Here is a 21,098-nt window from a genome sequence, read left to right as displayed (position 1 = left end):
ATTTGACTTCAGTCTAGTGTAGGTAAAGATATATTAACTGTTGCTCATATAATATTTATTTATATTGTCATAAATTTCATGATTTTCTAAATATCTTTACAACCATGTTGCACAGACAGAACTGCCCAGCCTCATCTGAAAGCTCTCAGTTGAAGGAACAACATGCTCCTAATAGTATGTGTGTAACTTAAGTTGTTCAGACATTGTAAACTGTTTACAAAATATTATAAACTTAATAGTTACTAGGTTTACTGTAAGTTATAAATTCTGTTTTAAGATCTAAAACCTAAAAATGGGTTGTGCTGATGAGTTTGCCATTTATACTTCTTTTGTAACTCCTATGGTTCCAAAGATATGAACATTGTTTGAAATATAAGGACATAATTTGATTTTTATCCAAAAGCTTAGACTCTGCCAAAGCTCCAATGGAGGGCATAAGTTAATCCATCACACCTTGCCCCTCCCATCACTAGCAGTCAGATCAGCAGTGATCACACCCATAAAGTATGACGAACATGCAAGTATAATCTTAAAAAAAAAACAAAAACATTACCTGAACTTCAAAATTCCTGTTCTCCAAAAACTTCTGGTTCATGGTTTCTGCAAACTTGCTGATGGCTCTCAAGAATACCCTGGACATGAAAACAGAAGTGACCTTGTGAGGAAGTCTATTGCCTAACTCTGCAAGTGATAAACTTGAAATACAGTGGGGAAAGCATAGTTGTATGAAAATTTACTTACCATACTATTAGATCTTTGAGGCAATCGGTGTAGATGATTACGGCCATGAGTTCTTAATGCTATACTTCTTGTAGTCCATGGTTTGATTAGCTCAGCCTTCATCTGCTTACTGTGTGACTCTACATATGCCACTTAACCAGACATTACTTTAGGTCAATTGGGAAATTGGGCTAGAGTCATCAATGGTCTCCTGTAACTACCTATGAACCTATGTGATGAAGTCACTGTGACAGTAAATCATGGAATTACAATGATATCATTTTATGTAAACCTCATTTTATATCTCACACTGGTGGATGTTTTCTTTGGTTCTTCAAGTCTGAATGTCCAAACAGGGAAGGAAGGATGTGGTGGACAAACAGCCCTTCTTCTGTGTGATTAAATAATGCATATAGTTTTCTATATATACAGAGTGTATAACACTATGTGTACTTGCACTAACATTTTCCTCAAATAAATAATAAATTATGATGAAACAAAACTGACATTTTGAAAAGAAAATTAAAGTGACGTAAAGGTACCACACATAATGCATAAATATATACAATAACAGTAGATGAAAATGAAACTGATTCTCTTTAGTAATCTTGGTAACCAAAATATTATGCAACAAATAAAAAAATAGTATGTGTATGGATATATATATCAGAGCTTCTTAACTATGTCAGGATATTAAGTAACAATAGCCAAACATGTTCTAAACTGATCCAAAAATGGCATCATGTACTTAGAATGGAAAGAAATAGCTAATATCCTAGCTGACAAGTTTAGTGACAACTTTTTCCATCAAGTATCATCACTGCCACCTTCCTTCCACATCCCAGGCCATAACCCCATCCAAGATTTTTGCAGAAGAAGTCCTATCAGCCATATAAAACCTAAAAACAGCATCTCTATGGGACTTGATAACATAGCAATAAGCTTGATTATTAGCACAAAATATGGCCTGTCAGAGCATTGTTTAAACCTCTTCAGCATAAGTATGACAACCAGTTACATCTATGAATTCTGCAGAATCATCATTGTAATGCCCTGCATAAAGGGGTTCAACAACAGACCCATCAGTCTTACCAGACATAACAGCAAAACAATGGAGGTATCACAATGGAGCTTCTTAGCACAGTTTGTCTTTGTTAGAGATAAATTCTCTCTCTTTAACCTTGCAAACTTCAAAAATGTAATTGAAGCAGCAAAATGTGGTTATGCAGTCTACGACACCTTTCTGGTCTTGGCTAAAGGATATGATATTATTCTTGGCTACAGGATATGAAATTATTTTTCATATGGGTATCTTAAAAAACTGTGAATCTTAATGCTAACCAATTTCTGGTAAGGTATGTTGCCATCTGGCTGACTGTCAGAACTTATGTTGTTAGAGTTGTAGGCACCAGCTCAGACAGTAATAATGAAACTACTCATACTCTGTAGGACTCAGTACTGGGACACCATCTATTTAATATTTATTTCTTGGATATACAAGCTATTATTCCACATCTTTTAGGTAACAGACAGCTGTAAACTAGTGGCTGCTATTTATTCTCCAACTGCTATGGAACTACTCCGGTAAGAGCTGAATTATGCAAACAATTGGTACAAGTACAATGGCCTCAACCTAAACATGAAAAAAAAAATGTTGCATTCGCTTTGGTAAAAGAAACAATTAATCTCAGCGCACATTTGGCTTCTTCAGGGGTAAGCCAATGAATAAAATGTTTCCTTTGGTTTGTGTTTATCCTACTGTTCTCTACTGGAGGTATGAGTTACCCTAAGAATGAGGTTAATGGCACATTGGTTATGGTCCATAGATTGCCTCTGCCTTAAAAAAACTCTGTGAATCTGTGACTTGGAATATCACATAGGTGAAACATGCCTCAAGACTGACACTGTGACTAGAGATCTTGGCAACTTTGCAGACGACCCTTTCCTTACATACATACAAATATTTCAAGCACAGGCATTAATGCCCTTCTAGCTTGCCAATATACCAAAACACTTGTTCCCATAATAAGTAACCAGGCTGTTCATAAAAATATCTAAACTAGTACTTGCTTTAATGTAATTTGGTAGTCTATTCCATGCATCTGCTACTCTGTCAGAGAACCAGTTAGTGCACTTCTCATTCCTACAGAATGTCCTACATAGGTTATCTGATGATTCTCTAGTACTTTTTGATAACCCCAAACATTCCCACAGGTAGATGTCTCTAAATGGCCTATATACCTGACTAAGATCTCCTCTTAGATATCTGTAAGAGACACTGCACAAGTTCAGATATTTTAGTCTTTCATAATAACTTAAATTTTCACATCCATGGATGCCACTGTTATATTTCTGTTGTACTCTTTCCAGTTTACTCATGCTTGTTTTCTTATAGGGTTTCCATATTGCTATTCCATACTCAAGGTTGGGTCTAATCTAACTAACAAGCAATGACTTCATTATTTTTGATTTCTTAGACTTTATAACATTTTTTATACAACCTATAGTTCGATAACTATCATTAATCAATTAGTTGACATGATTAGAAAAACTCATAAATGAATTTACCCAAATACCCAGGTCCATAAATGAGTCGACAGTTTCAATCACTGTGTGCTGTATTAAATATTCACCTTTCAATTTATGTTGCCCAAATCTCACATGCTTAGCTTTTGATGTATTTATCAGCATATTATTCACCTGTACCCAAAGGGTCAATTTAGTCAAGTTATTTTGCAAACATGCCTTACCTGTAACACATGTAATCAGTTTACCCAATTTCAGGTCATCTGCATATAGACTGTAGAACAAAAAACAAAATACAAGTGGTGTAGATAAACGGTCCTTCTCCACAAACTGTCAGCAACAGCCAAAAAAGAAGAAGGTACCAGACCACAGCCAAATCGATCATAAAATTTATTGCACAGAAGATAAAAACGGGTCTATATTAGAACACCGAACATTCAAAATTTCGAATGTTCTAATATCGAACCCTATGAATCGAAAATTTAAAACATCGAACATACAGAACAGCAAATTTTTTCCTAGGGAAAAAAATTGCTGTTCCAAAACATTTACACACAACACAAACAGACCAAACAAACAGCAATCCACACACATACACCTAAACTCTTACACCTAACCCTACACTAAACTATACATACACCATTAACTATCCACTTACCTTAACCCAAATCCTAACCCTAAGGTCTGTCACTATTGCACAGTCACCTCACCCACGCCCTAACCCTAACTCACCTACCCCGCCTTAACCCTCATGTCCACACAATCGCACACTTACCTGACCCGCGCCCTAACCCTAACTCACCTAACCCACCCTAAACCTCACGTCCACACAATCACACACTTACCTGAACCTGACCCGTAACTTTCCCCCGCTGTGCTGAAAATACCGAAGCAACAGAAACGGACAACCAAATTCTTTCCCTAGGAAAAAATTTGGTTTTCTGTTTCTTCGATATTTTCAACGTGTCGATATTAGAACACTCGAAATTTTGAACATTCAGTGTTCTAATATAGACCCGATAAAAACCAGGTTAGCACTTTCACAGCCTCAAGCTGCTTCATCAGACAATACATCCATCCAACTGCCTCTATTTTAAACTAATTACAACCAATGCACAAGCATCTCCAGTTAAGCACACAGTTATATTTAAGGCAATAACACTGTTACTGACACATTTTAAAATACTTATTCTAAAAATGTATGTATATTAATATTAACATTTATATAACTAAGATTTATATCAAAAGCTGTATACATATAACAAAAAACACATATGTGCAACCTTAACAATATAAATAATATTTTAGTATATATAACAAATTGGTCACCTTCTAAGCGGTCTATTGGATAAAATGGGTTGGACAGAAATTTTATCATTTAATCCCCTGCCCATAGTGGCCCTCATCCTTATTATCCACACTAATTCCTTAGTTTCCACTATATTCCTAGTAACACGCTCCCCTGTTACCTATATACACTTTCTCCATCACCAAAAACTTAAATGTATGTTGTTATTGCTGACAGTTTGTGGAGAAGGACCATTTACCAACACCACTTGTACTTTGTTTTTTGCTTATATATCTGTTTGCCTGTGGTGTATGGACATGGCAGAGAGCAATAATGTGATGCTGGAACTGGATTACACGCCTGAAAAGAATGATGGCACCTACAATAATCATAGAAGCTTGATGGCGGTCATTGAAACCAAAGAGAATCCTCTAATAAATCTTCCACCGATGGCTATACCCACTCACCAAGACAATGACTGTGAGTATGATGTTGTTACTCTCCAAAGGGATATGTATAAACTAGAAAATGACATCCGTAAGCTCATTAGGCTACGTTTATAGAGATTTCATTTGGAAGCATGCATTAAGTTGGGCATTGTGCCTCGTGGACTTAGGTACTCAATATGCCAACTTATGGTAACACCTATAAAGAATTACTACTTCAGTGGCAGCAGATTAACCTTGAAACAAGTAAAAAGTACATGTGTTTACTGATAGACTTCTTTAAACTGCAAGAAGAACTTTTAGTTTCTAATATCAGCAAATGGCAAACAGAACTATATGAGAAATATCCACCTACGGTTTGGGATGTTAAGGTGGATCATGTGGCTGAAGTAACAACTGCATATGAATCACAGCTACTGTCATATAAAAGGAGGAAAATTCAGAGAGACACTACTGATTTCACTAACGGACAAGTTTTCGCTTGGCTGAGGGAGGCGAATGCTGTTAGATCTAATGGAAATCTCAATAATAGCAACACTATCCCTGTGGTTCAAGCAGGGAATGAGTCGACTCTGGTTTCCTCCTTAACACATGCAAAACGTAGACTGGCAGCAGGCTCCTTCTATGTCAGCTGATACACAAATTGCTTCAGCTGAACATATAGCTTGTCAAGTGCAGTCTGGTACAGGGGGAGCTCACAGAAAAGGAGGCGAGCACTTGACTGGGACTAATTCCAACACAAATGTCCAGAATGGTAACGAAAGGAATGTTTTAACTACACCATACCCCATTAGGATGAACCATTTTCGGGGCTGGTCACTCAAAAGAGGCAAGGTGATAAGGAAAGCTTCGAACGACGAAGAGAACATCCTAACAATCAAGAAAATGTGCAACACCGAGGGGAATCACTAGTATGGAACATTTCTCAATGTATTCTGTCTGAGGATGAAGTCAGTATTTTAAAAAAATGTGTGACATTCATACCAGCATCTAGAATGACTTTAACTGAAAACATCATAGAGTTAAAAACTTTTGTAAGGAATATCATGCTCAAGTTACAATTTAATGCACATAATGAAAATCAAAAACATGTGTCACAGTTTAAAAGAATGAGCAGTTATGTACCTGAAAACAATGGAGTAATAGACACCTTTGAAAAAGTCTGCATTAAGGAAATGTATAAGATGTATTATAGTAACATATACACAAAATGTTTTGTTAATGTGAATGAAATGGAGAGACAAGCTATAGAAGTTTTATGCCAAGATAACTCTATTTCCATCAGTCCCGCTGACAAAGGGGGTCCTATTGTGATAATGGATTACAGTCTGTATAGGGATACTGTGTTAGATATGCTCAATGATGCAACTATTTATGAATGTATTGATGCTACATGGGTTAAAAAATGTAATATAAGGATAGATAATGCCCTGTTTGAATGCCTACAAAGTGGTCTAATTAATTATGATTTGTATAATTATCTTAGAGTTCCTGAACCTGTTATACCTTTAATTCAAGGGTTATCTAAGATACACAAGCATCCGGTTACCCCCCCCCCCCCTTTGAGGCCAATCGTAGCTGGACAGGGTTGGAACACAGAACCTCTGTCCATATACGTGGAACACCATATGAAACCAGTTCTAGCTAAAAATAAATACATTTTGAAGAATACACAACATTTTTGGGGGGATTTGTTTGAGAAAGTCGACAGAACACCTCACATTGACCAATGTTTACTGGTCACTATGGGCGTGAAGTCCTTATTTACAATGATCCCTAATGATTTGGGTCTAGAGTATTTGAGGCAATACTTAGTGGAAGATGCTACTTATGAACCAAGAATAATAGATTTTTTATGTTTCATGGTGGAGATCATATTGGAAAAACGATATTTTTATATTTGAAGAAATAATGTACAGGCAGTTGGATGGCGTAGCTATGGGCACTTTGTGTGCCAATAGCTATGCCAACCTGGTCATGGCCAAATGGGAAAAGGATATCATCTTAAGAGAGGTCAATTTGGTATAGCTATGGGCACTTTGTGTGCTAACAGCTATGCCAACCTGGTCATGGCCAAATGGGAAAAGGATATCATCTTAAGAGAGGTCAATTTGGTATTTTATCGAAGATTTGTGGATGACCTCTTCCTCTTGTGGGAAGGGGGTATTGAGGCATTAGAGTCCTTTCTTGTTAATATGAATAATAGTGCAACGTTTTTAGGATTTACAGCTAGTAAATCTCCAATTTCTACTGACTTCTTGGATGTGAGAGTTTTGAGAACTAAGGATGGGAGTTTTCAAACTGAGATCTTTAGGAAAGAATGCCACAGAAATACCTATGTTCACAGGAGTAGCATGCACCCCTCCCATGTATTTACTAATGTCATGAAGGTATAAATCTTGAGATTTTCAAGATTGACAGTAGATAATCAGAGAATGGAAACAGAGATGGAACACTTGGAAAAGAATTTTGTTAGTAGGGATATAGCAGACGGGAAGTCAAATCTATAGTGGAGAAAACTAAACATTCAAGAAATAAAGAGGCAAGACCATTTTTTTTCTGAACAGCAGACTAAGATCTCACACAATATAGAACTGAAAGGATTCATGAGAATCTCAGTTACATATGCAAGTAACATCAAGTTGTTACAAGATATCTTCAGCAGGAATTGGAATATATTATGTGTTGATGAACAGGTAAGGGCCCTAGTGGGAGACTATCCACACTATGCATATAAAAATAAAAAATAATTAAAAAGACTATTATGTGGTCCCAGAAACAATAAAAGTAGCATCAACCTAGAACATGGCACTGACTATGGCACATTTCCCTGTAACAGGTGTAATTATTGTCACACTATTGATAGTAGTGGGAATTTTGTTCAACCGGACACTAGGAAAGAACTCAGCTTTAGGCTTAAAGCAGATTGTAACACTACTAATATTGCGTATCTGGCTTACTGCATTGTCTTTCAATCATTTCATGTGGGCATGACTACTTGTAGGTTTAGAGTCTGCATAAGAGAACATTTCTATGATATATCTAGACAAGCAGAAATGAATGCCCTTGCAAAACATGTGATGGACATGAGAACACAACATACATTTACGTTTTTGGTGATGGATAAGGTGTATATAGGTAACGGGGGGAGGTGCCACTAGGAATATAGTGGAAACTAAGGAATTAGAGTGGATAATAAGGATGAGGGCCACTATGGGCAGGGGATTAAATGATAAAATTTCTACCCAGCCCATTTTATCCAATAGACCGTTTAGAAGGTGACCAATTTGTTATAAATACTAAAATGTTATTTATATTGTTAAGGTTGCACATATGTGTTTTTTGTTATATGTATACAGCTTTTGATATAACATTTAGTTATATAAATGATAATATTAGTATACATACATTTTTAGAATGAGTATTTTAAAATGTGTCAGTAACAGTGTTATTGTTTTAAATATAACTGTGTGCTTAATTGGAGATGCTTGTGCATTGGCTGTAATTAGTTTAAAACAGAGGCAGTTGGATGGATGTATTGTCTGATGAAGCAGCTTTGAGGCTGTGAAAGAACTAACCAGTTTTTTATCTTCTGTGCAATAAATTTTATGATTGATTTGGCTGTGATCTGGTACCTTCTTATTCTTTTTTGGATATTGTAGACTGTAGAACACCTCAGAAGAAAAAGTTAGGTCTGAAAGATACAATCTAAACAAGTAAGGGCCTAGGACAGAGCCCTGTGGTACACCCTGACTGTAACCAAGGATTTCACCTGTCCAGCTGCTGTATGATACTTGCCAGGTCCTACTTGTAAGCCATGCAGCTACCTATCTTATGAAGAGTACATCAATACCTAGTTGTTCTAATTTATTGACCAGTGTTTTGTGTATGACCCTGTCAAATGCTGATGTTAAATCTATAAAAATTACATCACAACACAATTTTTCATTCATAGCTGTTATTATACTGTTATAGAACATCATGTTACAGGTGGTAATAGATCTGTTTTCAACATATGCATGGTGATATATGGTTTCAAGTCCTTACCTATCCATTTCTGCAATAACTTATACAATATTACCTTCTCCATTACTTTTCCACAACATGAAAGTAGACTTACGGGTCTATATGACTCTGGGGTTAGTCCTACTCCCCTTTCCCTTAAAGACAGGCTTAATAAGCGCATGTCTCCAGTTTTGAGGAATCTCCCCATATTTATATGACCTAGTGAATAATAGATATAATGGTACTATAAGTTCTTGCTGAAGTGTTCACAGGTCATTGTTACTAATTCCGTCTCCTCCCTGTGCTTTGTTTGGATCCAGTTTGCACAGTTCTTTTTAAATATAATCTAATTTGATTCCAGTATATGGAGTTACCTGGATGTCACTCGGACAACTTAATACCCCTTTTGTGGAGCCAAACTGTTTTGCATAAGAATTTGGAAATATATTTATAATCTGTTGTGTCTGAGAATAAATTTTAGAATCTGCACACAGTTTATCCGTTTGTGTGTCTTTACTCCTTCTACATCTTATGTATCTATAAAAAGGTTTCCTATTATGCTCAATATTTTCATATAAATTTTACTTTGATTATAATGTTACAAATCTGGACTGAAAATTCTTCTGTATGACCCAGTTAATACCCAAGGGCATCACATTAAGATCAAAAAAAGTTTTAATACTACTTTACTCAACTCTTATCCACCCAGTCAGTGAATATAATGTCCACTTTGATACATCTCCATTAAACACATTGCTCAACTTGAGAGGGCCCAGAGACTCCTAACAAAAAGTCAGGGGCTTGAATTCCCTCAGTTATCCAGACTAACCATATTCTCCCTATATTCATTTCTCTATAGTCTGCTACACTGCGATCTACATTTAACTTTTTTTATGCAATGAAAGACCCAACACTCCTCAACCTATTATTTATTTGCAGAATAAGTTTCTCCTCCAACATCTACCCAGAATACTTCAGTCTTTACCAACAAATTAATAGGACACACTGGTATGACCATTTCATATCCCAACACACATACACCTCTGGAATAAGCTACAACTGCATATTAAACAAAATTAAGGACTTGGCTAATGAAAAATGTAATTGTTTATCGACATCCACCAAGCTTAGAACCAAAAAAACAATACACCATGACAATAAACTGAATTTGTCATTAGTACTATTGTACTATAAATCCTGAAATATAACATCCAATAACCACACTTGCATATTGATATTTTTTTCTATACTGTGACTGTAAAACTTGCTTTCTAAAATACCACCATTCTTCCTCAAAATCATATATATATATATATATATATATATATATATATATATATATATATATATATATAAAAAGTCTCCTTTTGTTTGTCGAAAACACACTTTCTCAACAAATAGAAGGGTGAACCCACTTAAGCGAAAGTGCACTACATTGGAGGTGCACTTTTGCGAAAGCCGATTCGCCTTAGCACGTTACAGTGGGGATAAGGAAATATATCCTTTTCCCTACTGTAGTGCGATCTCAGAATTAGTATATTTAAGTAGGGGGTTACGGGTGGTACAGGGGGGCTTGCCCCCCCCTGCAAAATAGTGTTTGTAGTAGTTTTTTATTTATTTATTTTTCCGATTTGGTGAATTGGCTTTAGCGAAAGTGTACTTTCGATGTAGTCCACTTTCGCGGAAGTGGGGTTTTACTTTTCTTTTTCGAGATTGTAAAATTTCGATAAAGAAAAGCAGACCCATATATATATATATATATATATATATATATATAGCTACCTACATAATCTACTTCTAGTTTTCTTTCTCCTTATCCCTTTTCTCCAATTTTTATTTCCTTTATCAACTGAATTTCCAGTTTTTTTTCTTCTGTTTAATGCAGAAAATTATAAACTGCATAGTTTCAAATTGTAAACAATGTGTGTAATGATGTTTAATTTCTTTCTTTTTAATTCGCACAGTTTTGTGTTATTGTTAAATTGAATGTTGTCTCTTATTTGCTTTAAATTGCTTTCAAAAGCTAGCATACAGATTAAACTAGAACCATAACACTGGATATCAATTCCTTGCACTGTAGCATTAACCCTAATGATGGCCTGTTAGGGCTAAAATGGCTGATACATTCCTCATCTAATGTGTCTCAATCTTTAAATGCATGCTGCATATTTTGGCTGAGTTTGTCATTAGAAAATATATGTTTCTATATGAGAATAATGGATTTCTGCAGATAAGGGTGCATCCATAGGTATGTCCATGGCCTCCTTTTATGGCTGCACATACCTAACATATAAGGAACACTTGTTCAGAACTATATAAGAAGTTTAAATATTTAAATGTTATATACATGATGAGCTGGTGATACTATGTCTAGGCAAGAAATGTGTGAATGATGTGGTTAAACTGTTGGAGGAACTGCATGCATCCTTTAAGACTGAAAGTGAAGTAGCATGCAGAAAATTGTTTTCCTGGATGAATTTCTGTTTAAGGACAATTTTCTAAGTAGGTTAAAAAGCTGCTTATTTATAAAGGCAATTTCTTCCAAGAAATGTTGCATTGTTTTTTTATAAAAGAGTCATCTTCATAGAAATAAAGACAATATTTTATAGGGTCTGTTCTTTAGGCTGGCTGGGAACACACCTGATATTGAGTTAATGGATTATGCTATGCTAATTAAAACTGGTAGAATACTAGACTGTGGCTACCCTAGACAACTGGTACAGGATGAAATGGAAACAGTTACAATGGATAGATATTGTGGTATGTTAAAACCTTTGTCTGCTGAATAATACTGACAATAATCAATCAATAGCAAAAACAGACACTATGGTAGTAATAAAACCAGTCCCATTAGACCAACAGTTGCAGTGTGTTTTCTGTTATACTTATCGAAAAGGCCACAGATCTCATTAAGAAGAACAAGGCCATCCCATATTCAATTCATCATGTATATTTGGAAAAATCAGAGAAAATCCCATGTTTACATATAAGCATGTTAGAAACATTTTAGAAAACAGTGTACAGTTACTACTGATACAGTACCCAAGGACATTTATATGTGCCATCATCATAACCATTATGAGCTTATTCAGCAGGACAAGTTTTTCAATATCCTGCAACTTTTGAAAAAAATGTTTTAGCTGGCAGGGCTCACTGCAAAAAAATTATTGCTATATATGGCAATTTGCCAATGGTTTATGGGGGTAACACTGAAACAGAGTTTAGAATTCAAATCAGAGAGTACTTGCATAATGTTAGGAGGGGCACCAGTACCAGCACTTTGGCAAAGCATGCCAACAAAGCTAATCCTGTGCTCAATTTCAAGTTCATAATACTGCAAATAGTAAGCTCAAATGTAATGGAAATGCATTTTATAACTGCTGCAAGTTAAGTTAGACTGCAATGATGTTTATGGCATGAATGATATATTATCCAGCCATACTTATAGAAATGTAGAAACAATATTTTTAAATAGTTTTAAAAATGACAGCCGGCAAGGTGATGGCAGAAAATTAAGTTCGGTCCCTGTGCTGCTCCAGCCTATAAAACTGTATTTGTCAATTTGTTAAATTTCCTAATCCCCAAATGTCAACAAAATGGTAAAATCCACTTTTCTGATTAGATGACATTGGCACCTACCAAAACAAGTCACTGAAATGTAGTGGTGAACTACAGTAATATAAATGCTGTTGTTTTTTTTTTACTGTCAGTGATATACAAGATGCTATAGCAATGGCATACTACCTGGGGCATGAATATACGTGGTGATTGCTTCAAGCTACAGTTATCAAGTGCTGCACTGTCCATAAAGTGCGCCCTCTCTACCCACTACTGGACCCTTGAAGTTATCTTCCCCAGAAACTATGTCAAATGGTTGAATTGGAGCTGCTGTTTTCCCAGAGATCTTAAACATGCCTTCTTTATAAACAGATTGAATATATTAGTACTTCAAGTCAAACTCAGGTAACTTTCTGATTTATTTTATAATTAAGTGAACTCTTTTGTATTTAAGAATTGCAATTTATATTTTCAACTATGCATCTTAAAACAAGTGGGCAAACAGAATTCATGAAAGTTTTAAAACTAAATTTATGAACCCATAGAGGTCACCATTGTATTATCCTGATGAGACAGCTGCCTAAAAGTAAATAGCCTCAGAAAATTCCCAGGAAGAGTGCCATATTAATGTTCACATTGAAGGAAATAATAATTTAATATACAATGAAGAAATGTTAATAGCACTGAATTACATACATTAAGTACATCCAACAATTCTAACTAACTAATGAAGAAGTTTATGTAGCTGGGGCGTGGTCTGGATGGCAAGCTGAAAGAAGCAGAATTCTTGAACTCTGCAGTCTGCATTTTTCCCTGACAGGACTTTTTTATTTAATTTCACCAACAAAGATGTGAAACTAAAGTCAAATTCTGGAAGTCATAAGCTACAGGTTGTTGTCATTTTTAAAATTTATATTTTCTTGTCAAACTTTCAAATAGAAGGGGCACTGAAACTACATTCACAAAGGAAGATGAGCAGCTCCAAGTTTTCTCAGCAAGAAACTCCAATGAAGAAAGAAATACAGGCAATCCTTACTACAGTTCATGACTTGGTGGGTAAAAGAGACAAATTATACTTAAAAATGGACAATATAAAAGAAGATGCCACCAAACAAATAACCTTATTAAATGAAGTCCTTAAACAACAAACTGCCCAGATTGCTGCTTTGGAAGATTCTGTAACAGATATAGACTACAGGTTAACAGAAAGAGAGAAAAACATAGACTTTCTTTTTCAAGAAAACACCAGACTCATTGAAAAGATAGACAACACTGAGAATAGAACCAGGAGAAACAATATAAGAATCTATGGCATCCTGGAGCAGATGGAGGGAGACAATATTATTTATTAATTTATTGCATTTGTTTACCGGGAAGGTCCACTGGGCCAAAAAGTGCCGATTTTCAGTGGGAGAACAAGGAAAAAAACTCCACAGGGACATATACAATACATACAATTTGGTAAAAGCTCAAATAACAATAAAATACATACAATTTGATAAAAACACAGATAGCAATTATAACAGATTAAACTGCATGAGAGTTTTGACAAAGAAAGAAAGAAAGACAATGCACTTGTGAGTAAATCTGACTACTGACAGTACAACATAATTGCTGATACAGAAAGAGGTACTGCAGTTGAGTCAAAATAACAACTGATGATACATACAATGCATTATGACAATAATGATTAATTTCCTGACTTCCTAGATTCCTAAAATCCTAAATCTACCTGAGGCACTATCCTTTGGGATAGAAAGGGCGCATAGGCCTTTAACTACAACTTCTGTATCTAGTAAAAATAGCCGTCCAAGATCTATTATTGTAAAATTTACCTCCACTCAAGACAAAGACCTTGTTTTAACAACTGCCTGGTCCCTTGCTCCATTAAAAATTGGTGACCAAGCCATCAGGTTTGACAACGACTTTTCACCTCTTGTAATGTCCAAAAGAAGAGCATGTGTCCCTCTAATAAAATCATTAAAAAAGAAAGGAATCAAAGCACAACTCATATTCCCAACGAGAATGAGACTATCTCTGCCAGAAGGAAAGAAAACTTTTGACTCTCTTGAAGAAGTATCCACATTTGTCCAAAAAAAGAACCTTTAAGTTAACCTGAACCCATGGATTCTTCAATGAACTTAAAAAGACAAGCTTCAAAAAATGAGTGGACTATTAAAGAAAAAAAGAAACCCAGAGACAAATGATTATACATAACTTCACATTTCATGCAAGTTTTTGTTTTCTCCCTTTTAAATAGTGTAGAATCATACACAAAAGGTAATGTAACTTTTTTCTTTCCTATTTTCTTTTTCGCAACAATGCTAACTTTATAAATTATATATAGTACTCAAACCTCAAGCAAATCAAATTCTTATCCAACTGCAAACTACTATTTTATACTTTTATCTCTATATGTACATGGCATATCACTAGTGAAATGGTATAAAATCACTCACTCATTTCATATATTTATATATATTTCTTTTATATTTTATACTTATTTCTTCATGTATGTGCCTTCCTTTCTGTTTTAGTCCTAATGTCCTAGTATTTAATCCACTGCATAAGAGAGAAATGTTTACTGTCTTACTATATTAATTTTAAGTATTTAAGTAATTAAAATTAAAATTTAAGTATTGAAAAAGAAAGTGGAGCCTTTATTTTAAATATTCATCATGTTCCAAGTTATACTTAAAGCTTCACTTCATTAGAAAATTCCCACCGACTTACTTTTTTGATGGCATTCTGACAACCTCTGTGACAAGCTCAAGCTTCTAAAGGCTTCAGTTAACTCCCAGATTCATGAGAAACAATCTGTGATGTCTTTCAGGAAGTAGGAATGACCTTTGAACCTTATTCTCTTCATTGAACTCTAACAGCCAATCAGATTCAAGAATGATCATTTGAACTGTGTTTTCATTCATTTAGCAATTATTTTTACCTAAAAAGTCTTAAAAGCATATGTTTTACTATAAATAGTAATTTATTTAATCTGAATTACATTTATATTTAAATAAGAATTACAAATATGTTTCTGACAGTGACAGCTTTAAATGCATCTTTTTTCCTGTCTGCTTTATTGAAATTATAGTCCTGCATTTACTCATAGTAACAAATAATTATTAGGATTAATCAATTTATCTTAGTCTCTTTAGATAAAAAAATTAAGATATTATATACAGCTTCATGTTCTTAGTTCATGCATACATACTTTACCCCCCCCTCACCCCCTAAAGAGCCCATCTCTATTCCGGAAGAATGCAAAGTTCTTGTAATCACGGCTGCACAGGTAAAAACCACACTCTCCAAAGCCAAGAACACAGCATCCATGGGACCAGACAACATCCCAGGCTGCATTCTACATGAACTACAGAATGAACTGGCACTCCACCTAGGTACCATGTTCAGTCATAGCCTCACCTCAGGCTTTCTGCCTGCTGAATGGTGCACAGTGACGGTTGTCCCACTCCAAAAGAGGGGAGTCACCACAGACCCCGGGAACTACCACCCCATTAGCCTGACGAGCCTGGTCTGCAAGGCCATGGAACTTATAAACAAAGACATTGGTAATCTCCAAACTCTGGACCTCACCCAGTTCGGGTTTGTAAAAGGCAGATCATGGCTCCTAAACCTGAAACCTGATAGACTTCTTTGAAGGAGTCACCAAAGCTGTAGACAAGGGTAAGGTGGTTCACACAGCCTATCTAGATCTTGCCAAGGCTTTCGACACCATCCCCACTCTGGAATTATAGATAAATTCACTAAACTAGGTATAAATCCCTATGTGACAAGATGGGTTGCCAACTGGCTCACTGATAGAACCCACACTGTAAAAGTAGCAGACTCCAAATCCGACTTCAGACCAGTGACAAGTGGAGTACCACAGGGTTCAGTCCTGGGTCCTCTCCTGTTTGGTATCTACTTCTCTGAAGTACAGGCTAACACAGAAGGTCTTTGGCTAATGAAGTTCGCAGATGACTGCAAACTAGGAGCCATAATCGAAACTCCTAACGATGTGGACATCCTACAAAAGGGACTCACTGAAACAGATGCCTGGTGTCAAAGTCATGGCCTCAAGCTCAATGCCAAAAAGTGCACTGTCATCCGCTTTGGTAAAAACTCTGTACCCATGAATTACAACATAGGCGGTAGTATACTTAACAATGAAAGTGTGATAAGAGACCTTGGGACACAGGTGGACAGTAGTCTCTTCTTTGATAATCACATCTCCACAGTAGTCAGGAAATCCTTCTATGTGGCACACCTCATCACAAAAGGTTTCTCATCCAGAAAAAAAGAGGTCATTGTTCCCCTCTACTCATCACTCATTAGACCCATTATAGAGTACAATGCCCCTTTTGGTATGTACCTCACAAGACATCTACAACAACTGGAAAGGCCGCAGAAATACCTCACAAAGAGGATTACCGGCCTCAAACAGATGCCCTACGCAGACCATCTCAAAAAACTCCAGCTTTACTCCATCACATATCGCCTACTCAGAGGTGATCTCTGCCTAACATACAAAGCTATGTCAAACCCAGAGCTGTTGGACATGCTCCACTTAAAGAAATCCCAATCCTTCCAAGCTACATGCTCTATGGACCTAAACCTTGTCACCATAATAAACAGAACATGCCGGAGGGATAGATTGCTGTCCCAGAGACTTCCCATACTCTGGAATAAACTACCTATCTATATCAAACAAAGCTCCTCATTAGCACTCTTCAAGAAAAATCTTGATGATTGGATGGGAAATAGGAAATTCATCCTGGGGATCACCTCTGTGGCTCTGCTCGACAGTGGCACAGGAAAATAATTTTCTTGGGTGGCAAAAGCCAGGGTACCTTTTTGGCTGGGCTTGTATAGGCTCCCAGGGCCGATAGCCTAGTACCTACCTATGAACCTATGAACCTATTAAATCAAATTTTTCCTTGTGTATATTTTTAATGTACATACAGTTTCCCTTCTGCTTGCTATTAACCTGCAATAGCTAGGAATTACCACTAGTTGTCATGAGAGGGTTAGTTTGCGGCTTCTATGAGAGATACAGTAAGGTTGGATTTGTTACTGGGGTGGTGGTGCTTCAGTAGCGTTGTCACCTCACAGTAAGACGTTGCCCTGTTCGATTCTCAGCTAGAGCGTCTTCTGTGTGGAGACATGCGTGAATGGGTGTACCTTCATTGAAGGTTGTGCGTCAGGGCCAGCAACTCGGCACGTAAAAATCTACTGCCAATCATTAGCGGACCGGAGTTACGCTGTGGCGACCCCTAACTGGGAAAAGCCGAAAAACACAACAACAAGTAAGGTTGGATTTAGTTTATCCATGCAGAAGGTTGCTAAAATATACAGCTTTATTGTTTTCAAATTTAGAGTTTTTAAATTGTCCGTAACGGTTTTAAAAAATGCATTTGTCATAATGACTCAAGGAAAGCACTTTTAAGTTTTACTTATAATAGCAGTCTCCATCAAATGATAAGATTTAACATTATATCTATTAATGTCAATGGGTTGAACAACCCCATGAAAAGAAGTAATGTCAACAAATATTTAATGCTACATAAAGCAGATTTTGCATTCATTCAGGAATGTCACTTAGTAACACAAGATCTAAACAAATTAACCTTTAAGGATTATAAGATTTTGGTAAGTTCAAACTACAACCACAAGAGAAGAGGTGTCCTAATTTTACACATAAAATCAATGACAATTCCAGAAATAGTTGACTAATACTCAAGCAATGATGATATGCTTGCTTTAGTCATACTAAAACTAGATAAAAAGATGTACACTTTTGCAAACACCTACTGGATACCAGGTATTGGGACTAAAACTGTGAAAAGAACATTCAGACACCATAACATTAAAGTCTAAAGGTGAATTACTATTAGCAGGTGATTTAACTGTATCTTGTCCTCCACTCATACAGAAAACTCTAAGTCCTTCAAGATGTCTCCTGTTGCCAAGCACCTGAACAACTATATAAAAGACAGAAACCTAATTGAGATTGATGGTATAAAAATATTATCCTCCCTGAAATATTCACACTACTCTTACAGGTTTGGCATGCAGACCAACATAGACAAAGTCTTTGTAACCAGTTCTTTACTGCCCAAAATTGATAATGTAGTGCTGACATCATGCCCCATGTCTGACCACAATGCTATCACCTTCAATGTAGCACTTAATACTGACCCCTTAAATTTCTGCCAAAGACTACTTGCTTATCTATTAACAGTACATGGATTTAAAAAGTGGTTTCTAGATGAAATAAAGCTTTACCTATACATCACTAATAATGGAGAGGTTTCAGATATTATCCTATGGGACACTTTAAAGGTAGTCTTTCATGATAAAGTCAAAGGTTGGTATATAAATAAAAGGAAAGAGTAGGACAAAAAACTTGTAGACATACAAAAATAAATTGCAGAACTAAAACTAAAACATACAGCAAATGACAAATGTGCATTAGCTGACATATGCAGACTAAACAAGGAATATCAGTATATCATACAGCATAAAATATTAATAAATCTGGAAAAAAAATCAGATTATAATCCTACTCAATTAATCCCAAGAGTATGCACAGGACAGCAATTAAATCTAAACATTTAAATGAAAAAAGTTATATAAAAGAAATAAAATACACTAGAAATAATCAGACTATCAAAGTTACAGATCTAAAAATATCTTATGTTTTAAAAACATTAAGAGAATATTAATAATAACTGATATACAAGTGATAAAAGTATAGACAACTTTCTTGCTAATAATATTAAAAAGAAGCTATCCAAACACAATTATTAATAACATAGATAAACCCCTTTCCTTTAAAGAATTAAAGGAACAAATAAAAAAAATCTCAAGACAAAAAAGGCAACAGGGCTGGATGGTCTAATTCCGGAATTTTACAAACTTTTACCTGATAACATCTTGAAAATCTTACTCAATGCATTCCAAGAAGTTAAAACTACAGCAAACATCCCTCCCTCATGGAAATATTCTATCATCTCTCCCATCTTAAAACCAAATAAAGAGCCCAACTATTGCACATCATACAGGCCAATTTCTTTGCTTAACATTGATTACAAGATATTCATGTCTATCTTAGCAGACAGATTAAATAAAATTCTTTCAATATTAATTCATGAATACAATGTAATTAGATTACTGTCCTTAATAGACTTAACAAACAAGAAAAAAATGAGCTGTCTATTTTAAGCCTTGATATAGATAAAGCTTTCAACTCCCTAAATTAGCCATATCTGTTTAAAGCTCTGTAACAATACAATTTTCCCCAATAGGATTCATTACAAAACTATATGAAAAGTTCATAGCCTATGTAAAGATTGGATCTTATCTATCTAGCCCATTTGAAATATTAAGAGGTACTAAACAGAGGTGCCCCCTGTCCCCATTACTCTTTGCCCTGGCTACTGAGCTTTTTGCAAATTATGTTAGAAATAATAACAGGGTTAAAGGATATAAAGTGTCAGACAAATTATCCCCCAAGATACAACTGTTTGCTGATGACCTACTAATATCTTCTAATGATATTGAAAATTCAACAGATCACCTATTACATAATCTAGATGTCTTTGCAAATATCTCTGGTCTAAAATTCAACCACAACAAAACTCAGGCACTTCTAGTGAATAAAAATGTTACTATGAAACTTATATCAAAAAGAGACATAAACTGGGAGGACACACATATTAAATATCTAGGTATCATTATTGAATATAATTATAAAAAAATCACTCACATCTAATTGCCAATAATGTATAAACTCAATTGCAAGTCTAATTGACAGTTGGAACAGATTCTTCTTCACATTTGAAGACAGACTAAATTTAATCAAAATGATACTTTTACCTAAAATTTATTATTTGACCAAGCTCTAATAATTTTCCCACCTGTCAAAATTCAACAGAAAATTAATAACTTCTTACTCAACTTCCCTTGGTATGCCAAAAAACCCCAATAATTTCTCTTCTCTGGCACACTACAAGCTGGGATGAAGGAGGTATTGGGTTTTCAAATATTCATTTTTATTTAAACTCCACATTTATTAACACAGTATTGCTTTGAAATAATACTTCATATATACATCATACTGGAAATCAATATATAAAACCTTACTTCTTAATAGTAATAGGACATTGCTTGAACCATACACTCAACTACATACAAACATCTTTATATGGAGTTTAAAAAATATATATTCAAAGTGAAAGGTCAAAACTTGTTCTCACACCTCTTACAAACCAAATATTGCTGTTGTTTAACAAGCTTAAGTTTTCTAATCAATTAATTAAGAATTTATTAATAATTATGTTTCCTATTGCCTACACAAATAAATGTTTGATATCTTTTGATTACTCAGAAAATGTTAGAATTTAAGAAGGGTGACCTATTATATTAGAATAAATTTCTCTCAGCTAATAAAATAAGTTCTGCAGACTATTTGATCAGCAGAAATAGTCTGCAAAATTGCAATTGATTGGACATGCAAACTTGTTAGGATTTTATACATCCTGCCACTTTTGTGT

At 35.3% G+C, this 21,098-nt stretch overlaps 1 protein-coding gene across 1 annotated transcript in view; it reads right to left on the bottom strand.

The window, feature by feature from the left end:
- The window catches only part of DOCK2 (dedicator of cytokinesis 2), a 4,134,711-nt gene that overhangs the window by 934,208 nt on the left and 3,179,405 nt on the right, over positions 1–21,098 (bottom strand). The window contains exon 30 of the mRNA XM_044069535.1: positions 554–632. Coding sequence (XP_043925470.1) covers positions 554–632 — 79 coding nt within the window. The remainder of the gene's footprint in view (positions 1–553; positions 633–21,098) is intronic.

This window comes from Protopterus annectens, chromosome 4.part0 (assembly GCF_019279795.1).
Source record: "Protopterus annectens isolate FY-2018-M chromosome 4.part0, PAN1.0, whole genome shotgun sequence".
NCBI lineage: Eukaryota > Metazoa > Chordata > Ceratodontiformes > Protopteridae > Protopterus > Protopterus annectens.
Note: the sequence above shows the minus strand (reverse complement) of the source record. Positions and strands in the feature narration are given on the sequence as shown.